The 12,027-nt window shown below is 40.3% G+C and overlaps 1 protein-coding gene across 1 annotated transcript in view; it reads left to right on the top strand.

Moving 5' to 3' along the window:
- LOC126236096 (uncharacterized) overlaps nt 1–6,973 on the top strand; it is a 301,836-nt gene extending 294,863 nt beyond the window's left edge. Inside the window, exon 15 of the mRNA XM_049945164.1 lies at nt 6,053–6,973. Coding sequence (XP_049801121.1) covers nt 6,053–6,274 — 222 coding nt within the window. The 3' untranslated portion in view covers nt 6,275–6,973. The remainder of the gene's footprint in view (nt 1–6,052) is intronic.
- The last annotated feature ends 5,054 nt before the right edge of the window (nt 6,974–12,027 follow it).

Below are 12,027 nucleotides of genomic sequence, written 5' to 3'. Positions count from 1 at the left end.
GTAGCAAAGGTGCATTAGGCTAGATTCGATCCCTCAAGTACAGGGTTGATATCTGCACCTTTACACAGGCACTCATCAATCCATGATGACACATGCCACTGACGACAAATGAGTGGTCACTACAATAGCTAAGTTCTTTGCAGTTGATGGTGTTTTCTCATGAGAAAAGTCTTTGGTGTGGAACAGAAACAAAGTTGATAGCTATGATATTTTGTTTTGTTATGTTAGTAAACACTGTACAATAATGTAATTCAAGAATCAACTTGCCCAACAAAGTAGATGGGTCAAAATGCACTCTTTAGTGTACCCATCCTTTGGTTAACCACATTTTGTCGAATTTTTTCCATTCATTAGATTTCACTCCTGAATTGTGTGACTTCGGAAGGTCAGAAGCCACATATGGTTACTATAGCCATGTTTGCTATGGATGTGGGACTAGGTCGAAGTCAGGGATTGCCAAATTGTTGTGATAAGAGATGATAGGTTTTCTTGTGCATGTAGTGTTTCAGTCAGTTGACACTGGTAACTAGCATAGTATTTGCAAGTTGTTGTTTTACCCTTTGCAAGGTGGTGAAGTATAGGAATTTCTACTGTATACCAGAAAACAGTGGCTGTAATCTTTCTCATAGAAGAAATAGAATTTAATTTTATCCTTAGTGGCTGTAGTTGCTACCATGATTGCATTGTATTCATAAAACATAAAGATAAAAACTTCTGCCTTCCATCACAACTGTAAATTGCCAGGGAAAAAAGGGTGAGGCAAGCAGAAGGGGAGTAGCAAACACAATTAAGCTTCATCGAATGAGAGGGTAAGTGATGGTATATCATTGATAACAAAATGGAGTCAAACTTACAAAGAACCTCTTATTAGTATTACTTTGCAACACCTCTGGCCTGAATGCATGCACTGATTTACACTCCTGGAAATTGAAATAAGAACACCGTGAATTCATTGTCCCAGGAAGGGGAAACTTTATTGACACATTCCTGGGGTCAGATACATCACATGATCACACTGACAGAACCACAGGCACATAGACACAGGCACATAGACACAGGCAACAGAGCATGCACAATGTCGGCACTAGTACAGTGTATATCCACCTTTCGCAGCAATGCAGGCTGCTATTCTCCCATGGAGACGATCGTAGAGATGCTGGATGTAGTCCTGTGGAACGGCTTGCCATGCCATTTCCACCTGGCGCCTCAGTTGGACCAGCGTTCGTGCCGGACGTGCAGACCGCGAGAGACGACGCTTCATCCAGTCCCAAACATGCTCAATGGGGGACAGATCCGGAGATCTTGCTGGCCAGAGTAGTTGACTTACACCTTCTAGAGCACGTTGGGTGGCACGGGATACATGCGGACGTGCATTGTCCTGTTGGAACAGCAAGTTCCCTTGCCGGTCTAGGAATGGTAGAACGATGGGTTCGATGACGGTTTGGATGTACCGTGCACTATTCAGTGTCCCCTCGACGATCACCAATGGTGTACGGCCAGTGTAGGAGATCGCTCCCCACACCATGATGCCGGGTGTTGGCCCTGTGTGCCTCGGTCGTATGCAGTCCTGATTGTGGCGCCCACCTGCACGGCGCCAAACACGCATACGACCATCATTGGCACCAAGGCAGAAGCGACTCTCATCGCTGAAGACGACACGTCTCCATTCGTGCCTCCATTCACGCCTGTCGCGACACCACTGGAGGCGGGCTGCACGAAGTTGGGGCGTGAGCGGAAGACGGCCTAACGGTGTGCGGGACCGTAGCCCAGCTTCATGGAGATGGTTGCGAATGGTCCTCGCCGATACCCCAGGAGCAACAGTGTCCCTAATTTGCTGGGAAGTGGCGGTGCGGTCCCCTACGGCACTGCGTAGGATCCTACGGTCTTGGCGTGCATCCGTGCGTCGCTGCGGTCCGGTCCCAGGTCGACGGGCACGTGCACCTTCCGCCGACCACTGGCGACAACATCGATGTACTGTGGAGACCTCACGCCCCACGTGTTGAGCAATTCGGCGGTACGTCCACCCGGCCTCCCGCATGCCCACTATACGCCCTCGCTCAAAGTCCGTCAACTGCACATACGGTTCACGTCCACGCTGTCGCGGCATGCTACCAGTGTTAAAGACTGCGATGGAGCTCCGTATGCCACGGCAAACTGGCTGACACTGACGGCGGCGGTGCACAAATGCTGCGCAGCTAGCGCCATTCGACGGCCAACACCGCGGTTCCTGGTGTGTCCGCTGTGCCGTGCGTGTGATCATTGCTTGTACAGCCCTCTCGCAGTGTCCGGAGCAAGTATGGTGGGTCTGACACACCGGTGTCAATGTGTTCTTTTTTCCATTTCCAGGAGTGTAGTTGGGAAGAGTGTTGTAAAGCCATTGTGTGGTCTTGTGAGGCAAGCTGGACCATAACCGTTGTAATTTGTCCTTGATATCCTGGATACTGGCAATGGGACTAATTTGACTTCCAAGATGGTCGCACACATTTCCTGTTGGGATACAGGTCTGGGGATCTTGCTGGACGGGATAGTACCTGAACATCATGCAGACTGTTCATAGACACACATGCTGTATGTGAGTGAACATTGCTCCATGGAAAACTGGCACCATGATACTGTTGCATGACAGGATGCATGAGGATGCAGGATGTCTGTGATGTACCATTGTGCCATCCGAGTTTCCTCAAGCCCTACATGTCATGATCTGAAGTCACTCCTGATGGCTCCCCACTCCATGACACCATGCATGACATGTGCCTCTCCAAAACAGTGGGAAAGTGGACCTCTCCATAGATTGTTGCCATACTCGCCGACAGTGGACATCCAGTGCAGCGCAGAATCACTATCCATTGCTGAACACAGTGCAGAGCCATATGTCAGCTATCTGTGCTTCCCCGTCATGGCACCATTCCATAAGCAGTCATTTGTGTTGTGGTGTTAATCGGAAACTTGTACTGGTGCATGGTCTGTTGGACCTGATCACAAAAAAGTAAAGTAAAAGTAAGTGCCAAAAGCTGCTCTCCACTTGTGGACTACTACTACATAGAGATCATGAATTAGCACCAAAATCTAGAATTCTCTTTCTACTCAGAAAATTGTTTGAACTTCAGTCAAATTCTGCTACAATGAAACACAATGTGATAGCAATGAGGGAAAGTTTATATGGTGGACAACTTCACAAGTATTCTGGGGATTAATTAATACATTCTTCTTAGTAAATATGGTCCTCATACAGTTTGTGTTACAGGTTATGAGAATGTTGATTCTGTGTTATCTTTGTCTCTTTCTTTTTTGTGCATTTGACACTAAGTGTTAAGATAGTAGTTACTCAGTAGTAGATAGCAGTTACTCACTAGCAAATACCAGCAAGGAGAGAATATCACAGCTGTAGAAGCATTGCCTGAGAGTCTTGTGACAAGTTGCTGACTGCCAAATTTTCAGAGCACTTTGTGGAATTCAAACTATATTCATAGAGAAGCTGAGTGTTCAATTTTCAAGGTACTAAGAGATCCATGGCAATAAAGAAATTGTTAGAAGTATTAGAAACCATGGAAATCTAGTGGAATTTGCTGACTGTTTGAAAATACTCCAGAAACCTAAGATATTAGTGAAAACATGAATGAAGTTTGTCTTGTTTCATTGAGAAGTTCACAGAAATGTGAAAGCTATAATCCAACTGCAACACATTAAAGAAATGAATTATGTAGTAAATATGTGGCTTCAGAGGTAAGCTCTCTGCAGTATGAAGGCATTACAAGAAAGCTATAATTTGAACCTAGAGAGCTGCAGTTCAAGCAGTGGTTTAGGACAAATATATTTAATGACTTAAACAAACTGCAGTAGTTCCTCAAGATTTGAACAACTTCAATTTTTGTATGGTAATGCAAAAGTCAAATTAGGATTTACCTAAAAATGCAATATTTTTGCCAGCTTTTTCCTAAAAATTATAATATCGTTAACTGAATGTTCCATCATTGCTTGGCAACTCTTTCTTGAAATTTTTTTCAAAAAAGAAAAAAAAAAAAAAACACAGAGAGAGAGAGAGAGAGAAGGTTGAGAGGGAGAGGTAGCAATGAGGTGGGAAACGATCTGCCACACAATGAAGTTGGAGAATGTGGTTGAAGGGGTGGTACGGAAAGATAGAGCATAGAAAGAGGGAGGCTTCAGGGAAGAAAGTGCAAGTATGGGTTGATAGTGTGAAGTGAGAGGTGAGTGTGGGTCAGAGGCTAGTTCTGATTGAGACCAGTATTGTGGGACTGAAGAATGTGCTGTAAGGATAATACCCCGGAACAGCAGGTAGTGGTTGTTGGTGAGAGAGAGGGTTGTGAAGTTGCAGTTTCACAGTGGCCATTCATTTGGAGTTACATCTGTTGGTGGTTGTGTTATCTAAAAGGCTGTCCAAAAGTAAAAGCACAGCTGATATATGGCATGACTGATTTCGAAGTTGACCCGTGCTCTGATATGTTAAGATAAGCCTATGATGGGGCTGGAAGTGGATGTACTAGTTAGAAGCAAAGAACAGGGCTTTCATCTGGGTTTTCCACAGGGATTGACACATTTGGAAAAGAGTTTAGAAAAGATGTGGCACTAAGGTGGATATTCCTTATTCCTAGACATGATAGGCACTTGTGCCCTGGCAGATACTGTGCTTAAGTTGTTAGAGATCATACTGGATAGTGAGGAAGGTGCAGCTTTGCAGCTAGTTCAAGAAAAGTGTGTGTGGATGTGGCACAGCTGATCTGCCTGTGGACTAGGTTTGGAGAGTAGAGCTTGTTCGTGAAGGCACTCATAGATCTTAGCATAATGGACAAGAGAGAGCTAATCACTCCAGATGAACCTTGCTAGGGTGGCCAGACTGTATGGAAGACATTTCTTAGTGGGGATAACAGCTTACAGAATGGAGATACTGTGCATGGTTGGTGGAATTTATGTGGACAGATGTTTTAGGGAGCCCTCAGAAAGGTGGATGTCAACATCTGGGAAGGAGACCGGGTGCAATTAGGAAGACTGGATAAAGTATATATGAAAGAATATGTTGACGCTGCAAAAGAATGAAGATAGAGTATCTTGGCTCTGGGTTCAGATTATGAAGATACCATCACTGAATTTGAACAAGACAGGAATTCAGGATTTCAGGTGGCTTGAAAGATTTGCTGTGTCTATGAGAAGGTTGGTATGCAAGGGTGACCTACAGGTGCCCATTTTCATGCCCTGGATTTGTTTTTGTACCTTCTCTAAGGAGAAGTAGTTTTGGGTAAGGATGGGTAGTCTGGTTTATAATGAAGGAGGCGGTGGTTTGAAATTGGTAGGACATTGTGAAGGTTTGTGTTTGACAGTGGAAGGTCCATGCGGCAAGTAAAGGGAGTTGCATCAAAAGTAGCAAGCAATGATCCTGGTGGTAATATAATAGGGATGGTTGGCAGTCGTGAAGGAAGTGTTTTGTGTCGATACGGCAAGGATAATGGATTGGAGGTGTCGGATAGCAAGAGCTGAGAGTCTTTCTGTGCATCCAAGCTGTGTGTGTGTGTGTGGGGGGGGGGATAGATTTGATGAGATGAGAGGAGAGGTGGATTCTGTGGAGAGATTCTGAGGACTGTTTTTCTAATGATGACACAATACTTCAGAAACTTGATGAACATCATTAAGTTTGTAGTTGGTTGCAGTGTCCTGCAGAGATGGTTTTCATAACCTGACTACCACATGTGCTGATATTAATTTATTGTCAATCATGTTGTAAAAGCTCAAGAAATTTATTACTGGCTGTGCAGTTATAAATAGTGTTTGTATAATAAATAATGTTTGTATTTTTTTTAGAAAATTTATCATGCATGCATATATTATTATACCCATGGGTACCTAATTTGGATTTGTTTGTAATGTACAAATGCACATGGATTTCATTGCAGTGTGTTTTGATTTACAAGACTGTTTCCATAACTACACAGTTGTACTCCGGGCAATTTTAGTGGCATATAGAGAGCTTTTCTTTATTCTTTAAAATAGATATCCATGTCAATAAATCCTTCTTTTGTAACTAGCTGCATGTCTGTTACAGGTTGTTACCAGTAAGCCTCAACAATCTGCAACTATTTTGCCTGTGGCAACCTCATCTGGTAATTTGTACTTCACAACAGCAAGACTTTCAGCACCACCTCCCCTAAACAGGGTTAATGCAGCAAGCAGCACTCCAGCAACATTGATCTACCCAGCTACATACTCACAGGCTGGAAGCAAAAAACAGCCAAAAGTTACACAATCAAATTTTGTAAATAAGTGATTTCTTGTCTAAGTGAATGAGAAACTGTGAATGCAGATTGATTGCAATTATTTTTCGCTTATAGTTAAGTGGTGCTAAAACTATTTAAAAATTTGACAACAGTGTCTTGTTGTTAATGAGCTCGTTGAAAGGATTTGTACCAGAGGAAAGTGAACACAGAAACATTATCAGCAAATAACTAAAATATGTACTCTACACAGGAAATATCTTCTATGTTTCAAAGAAGAATTGCATTCATACTGTAAATGTAAAAAAAGAAAAAAAAACTGCAACATTGTATATCTGCTCAGACTTGCAGGTGACTTTTCTTCTGTTTACTGCAAAACAAAAGAATCCCTTTGTAAAAACGTGTGTCCAGGCAACAGAAGTTTAGTATGTGTAGTCACAAACCTGTGTACAATGGACTAGTGTGTGTGTGTGTGTGTGTGTGTGTGTGTGTGTGTGTGTGGTAAGTAGATGTTTTCCCAGTACAGCTTTGCAGAAGTTAATTTTATAAAAAAATAACTTAATTTGTGCAGTCTGTTTTCAGGTGTGTAACAATACAGAAGTTGTAAATTAATGTAAGTTGGTCCACTTGGTTGTATGTCCATAATTTGTGTGTGTGTGTGTGTGTGTGTGTGTGTGTGTGTGTATAAATATATGTAAATGTCTAGAATGAAACTGGATATTAAAGATTGGAATATATTTTTATATTAAAAAGACTAATGAAGAGTGTTTATTTTACTTTTTCTTTCAGTTTTGTAATATAACAGTAAACAGTTTACCCCCCCACCTCTCTATCTCTGTCCTACTCCTGTCCCTACCTGTTTTTATTGTTCTAACTATCTGTTTCATTCTTGTAACTGACAACTTGAGAGAAATTGTTGAAATTTGAGAGAATGGGTGGTGGAGAGGGTTCACACTAATTGATTCCATTTAAATTGCCCTGCCCTTCATTTACTGGTATACCAACAAGCATACTTATTTTTTTTTTGAAAATGCAATTATCAGATGACTATTTTTTCTCACCTTATGTATTCACTTTGACCATAAAGTATCTGGCAATTCATTTTCTTTTTCTCTTGTTGATATGTAGTATACTGTATACAGCACCATAAAAATAGAATCAATACAAAGTCCCTTTGAAAAGTGAAATAGAGGATTGTCCTTTGTGTAAACCACTTTGGCATTTTCTTGGAGACATTATGAAAATTACAAGTGAAGTACTGCATTGCCCATTTTCACTTTATTTTTGCTCCTATGTTTCAATCTTGAAAATATTGTGCAGTACTTCATAATGTGCAATAGTTTTCCTTGTCCTTATGTGTGTGATAGCTTGTCATCGAATAAGGGATTTACATTTTGAAGAAGCGTGAACTAAAAATAGTGCTACAAGTGTTCACACTATAATTTTGCCCATGGTAATGCAGAAGGATGGGTAGGCTAGGGGACAATGATAGTGATTAGGGGCAGGATTTCCACTGCATGCAGGTGCAAAAATCTGAACTTACCCATTTGCACCTTCTGATGGTAAATTTAACGACACTGCATGCAAATATAGCATTCCTTACTATGAAGAACTTTGCCTGCATGGGCTGTGCTTGGGGAATGTGATACTTTGATGTATAGCAAGGAAGTGACAATAACAATATTCTCCAACTTCACTAACTGATGACCGACAGACAACTGAGGCAGCCATCTCCCCATCAGACCAATAAGCCAGCCAACACTGAGTGTGAGAGCACCTTTGTTTGCACATGGGCCTCTTTGTTCACAACCACATAAGGTTAGGCTTGAAGTAATTCATAAATACAAAGTTTTAACCATGATGAGCAGATAGGTATCTATATGCCGATAGCCTTAATCACACAGATTCTCTTTCCTCAGTGAACTGGTGTATGATTCATTCACTGAGATTTTACTACATATAGCTTAAGATTATTAAAACAGTAATTCTTGAGTTAGTAAGAAAACAGTAGCCAGATTAACCTGAAAAATGTTAAATATTTGTTTCAGTTTCAGAATTTAGTGGGTTGGCACACATATTGAAAGATATGTGACTCTGGACAGTTTCCATTGAAGAACTTCCCATATAAGTATATAGTAGAGGATGAGAAAATTACTGTATTGTGTGGCACATGTACCCAGACATCGCCAAGACTGCCCAAGGAGCAAGAAGACACATGCTGTACAGCTGTTTCGAGAGTGGAAAAATGGTGCTGGTGGTGGTATCAGGAACTCAGTTATACATTAACAATGCCAGAGATCCCAAACATAGTAGTTACTAAGTGATCCCTATTGAACTGCTCTTTAGCACTTTTGGCATCACTGCACTTCTGAAACACACACACACACACACACACACACAAGTTTTCTGAATTGATTATAGTACTGCTCTGGTTGCTCTGTGACATTCCATTATATCTCCAGCCTTACTCCTGGTAAAAACAAGGTCTGAAGTATGTAAATTAAACTAAACTCTGATTGGAAGTTGTAAGATAGCAGACAAATTATTCTTCCTAATATCTTCCTTAAAAACACTTTACTTGTTCCTGAAAATCCTACTACCAGAGATGCAGTCAGTAGCTCTGATTGTCACCCAGAATCTATGATTGGATTTGATGATATTCAGCAAAGTTTCTTTCAGGGCAGCAGCTTAATACTGTTTCAACTTCTGATATCTTAAATACTACATAGAAAAGACTGTTTGGTGAACTGTGGTTGTGATTGTAGTTAACTTCATAACACACAAAGAAATGCTGAATAATTAGTGGAATATTACTAACCTCAAATTTGTCCTTTTTCCCACTTTCTAAATTAATGACTTCTAACCATGCAAGTTGTTTTGTCTCCTGGTGATGCAGAAAACTCCAAATTTACAATAGTTGGCGGGAAGCCTTAGCATTGAATGGTTGTGTTGTTACAGTGTAAAGTATGGAACCCTGTGCAGACGGTCGGTCAATGCGATTTAAGCAACGTGCACTCATTGAATTCTTGACAGCAGAAGGTGTCACCCCAAAGGAGATTCATCAGATAATGAAAGTAGTTTATGGTGATTGTGTTGATGTAAGTACTGTGCATCATTGGGCGGGAACACCTGACCTGCGTGACAAATGAAGAGTTGGACATATTGTGACAGCAACCACCGAGTTTCACAAGCAAAATGTTGACAGAATGATTCAGGACAATTGTCGTATCACTCAGAGAGAAACTGCAGGCACAACTGGCTTTTCACTAGAACGTGTGTCACATTATTGCTTTGCTTGGGTATCGAAAGATCTGTGCACGATGGGTATCCTGGATGCTGACTCCTGAAATGAAAGGCACGGACTTGAAATTTGTCAGGAACTCCTCTTGCGTTACAAGAATGAAGGTGACACCTTTCTCCATTCAATTGTGACAGAAGACAAAATGTGGGTACACCATTATGACCCGGAGACGAAACTTCAGTCAATGGAATAACGACACAAAGACTCGCCCCAGGAAAAGAAATTAAAGACACAGCCCTCAGCTGGAAAAACCATGACCACGGTGTTCTGAGTCACAGATGGTGTTATCCATGTTGATTTCCTTGATCATGGAACACCAATAAATTCAGAGCGTTACATCACAATGCTGCGACCTATGAAAGAATGGCTAGCAAGGGTCCAAAAGGAGAAGCAAAACGTTTTCCTGCAGCATGACAATGCCAAGCTTCACGCGCCACCACAGCAGAACTTCAGAGACTGTATCCCACCACCGTATGGCATCCTCCATACAGTCCAGATTTAGCACTGTCTGACTTCCATCTGTTCCCGAAAATGAAAGACTTCTTCCATGATAACTTCAGAAAACTTGTTCATCCTTTGCAGAAATGTATCTAAGTGGCTAGTGATTATGTGGAAAAGTGAATATTGGTAATTAAAGATCACATTCTAAGGATTGTTTCTGCATTTGATTTATTAAAATATTCCCATCCAAACCTAATTAACTAAGGTGGAGGCATTACTTTTAATTCAACACTTATACCTTTCAGTACATCATATACTAAGTTTTTTCTCATTCTATTCATGGATGGGTGTGGGAAGAATGATTATTGCTTGTAACTCTCATTATGAAATTTTATCAGTTTCATCTTATCTTTACAAAAATAGAAATAAAACAAAGAGCCACATAATTAAAAACAATAATTAATCATTAATCTTACTGTGTTCTCCACCAATTTGATATGTAGCACAATGAATAATAATCATAATGTTCATTACGGAAACCAGTTTTTAGACTTTTGTAAGTATAATTTCATGAGTTGTGGACAGCTTTATTCAAATGCCTGCTGATTAAGATTTTAGAGTTTCACTTACACTCTTCAGCAGGATATACAAGCCTCTGACTATTCATGCCGATCTATTTTGCATACACTCATTTTCCCTATTAATCCAGTTCATAATGCTTTATCAAACCTGAGCATTATGCCGCTGCAGGCTATACAAGTATTTCGAAAGAATTCTCTCTCTCTCTCTCTCTCTCTCTCTCTCTCTCTCTCTCTTTTTCCCCACAATATCCCGCCAGTAAATAAAAGTGTGCCATTCCTTTTGTAAAAGAAATTGCTGATTTCCAACAGCTTTCAAATAAAGCACCACTTGTTCGCATTGCCTTCAACAGTACCCTATTGTTCCACTTCATACTTTCAAACATTATTTCTTCCATTAAGAAATGGAAAATGAGAGCAGCCGTAACTGAATCATTAATGAAATTTTACTTTTCTATTTGCAGTAAATACTATGTGTAAGCTGGCAGAAGAACAACACTACACAATGCATAGTGAAAAAAATGTCACTTCCTTTGAACATGGTGATTCAAATGAAAAAAGGGAATATTTGTGTTAAGTATGATGAGTCACTTCATAGTAACTGGTTGATAAATTATGTTTTCAACTCCTGGTGATCAAATGTGAAACTGCTAAAGGGAAGAAGCAGTTAAAATGCCATGTAACTAGCTGAACTGACAACAAAGTGGAAGTATTTTGCCAGGTGGGAACCAAATATTTATTTACTTTAATAAATACTATATTTTTAGTGCATATTGCTGATGAATAAGAGGGAATCATAACTCTTAGAATATTTAATGATAGATATTCCATAAAATAAAATGCTGCATTACAAACTGAATCAGTTCCTTCTTTTTTATAAATAAATAATTTTCTTCATATGGTCAAAGCAGGTGTTCCAGGTACATCACAGAGTTTTAATGGAAAATACACTCATGTAAGGATAACTTGACTGCCACACCTCAAGAAAGTAATTATTACACTAACAGCATATTGTGAGTTACGTATGTGCTCAAGACAGTCCATCACTACTCATTTTTTCTCAAGATGCTCTATGAGATTCTTGAGGATATAACTATTTTTCACAAGGCTCTCAAATGAGACGCACACATTCAAATCCAGTGTTAGAAAGACATCACTGATTTCGGTTGAGAGTTAATGTATTGCTAAAGTACATATTATGTCTTGTGAACTGTTCAACATTAAATTTGTGTACATTGACAGTTACTTAGCAATCTCTGCATAGGCTGTTATTTTATCAAGACTTGAGTTTATCAAAATCAAGCTTCAGGTCTTTGTCAAGTTTTTACAATTGCAGCTGCTTTTCAACACAGTACTAACATCATCTGAATGATGGGGTCCTAACATCACGTGAATGATGGGGATATTCCCTTTTGTCCTTTGTTCAACAACATTTGACAATATTATGAAAAAGACTTATTGCTACTCACCATGTAGTGGAGTTGAA

This window comes from Schistocerca nitens, chromosome 2, assembly GCF_023898315.1.
Source record: "Schistocerca nitens isolate TAMUIC-IGC-003100 chromosome 2, iqSchNite1.1, whole genome shotgun sequence".
Taxonomy (NCBI): Eukaryota; Metazoa; Arthropoda; class Insecta; order Orthoptera; family Acrididae; genus Schistocerca; species Schistocerca nitens.
The sequence above is the reverse complement of the archived record's forward strand: the minus strand, read 5'-3'. Positions and strand labels throughout refer to the sequence as shown.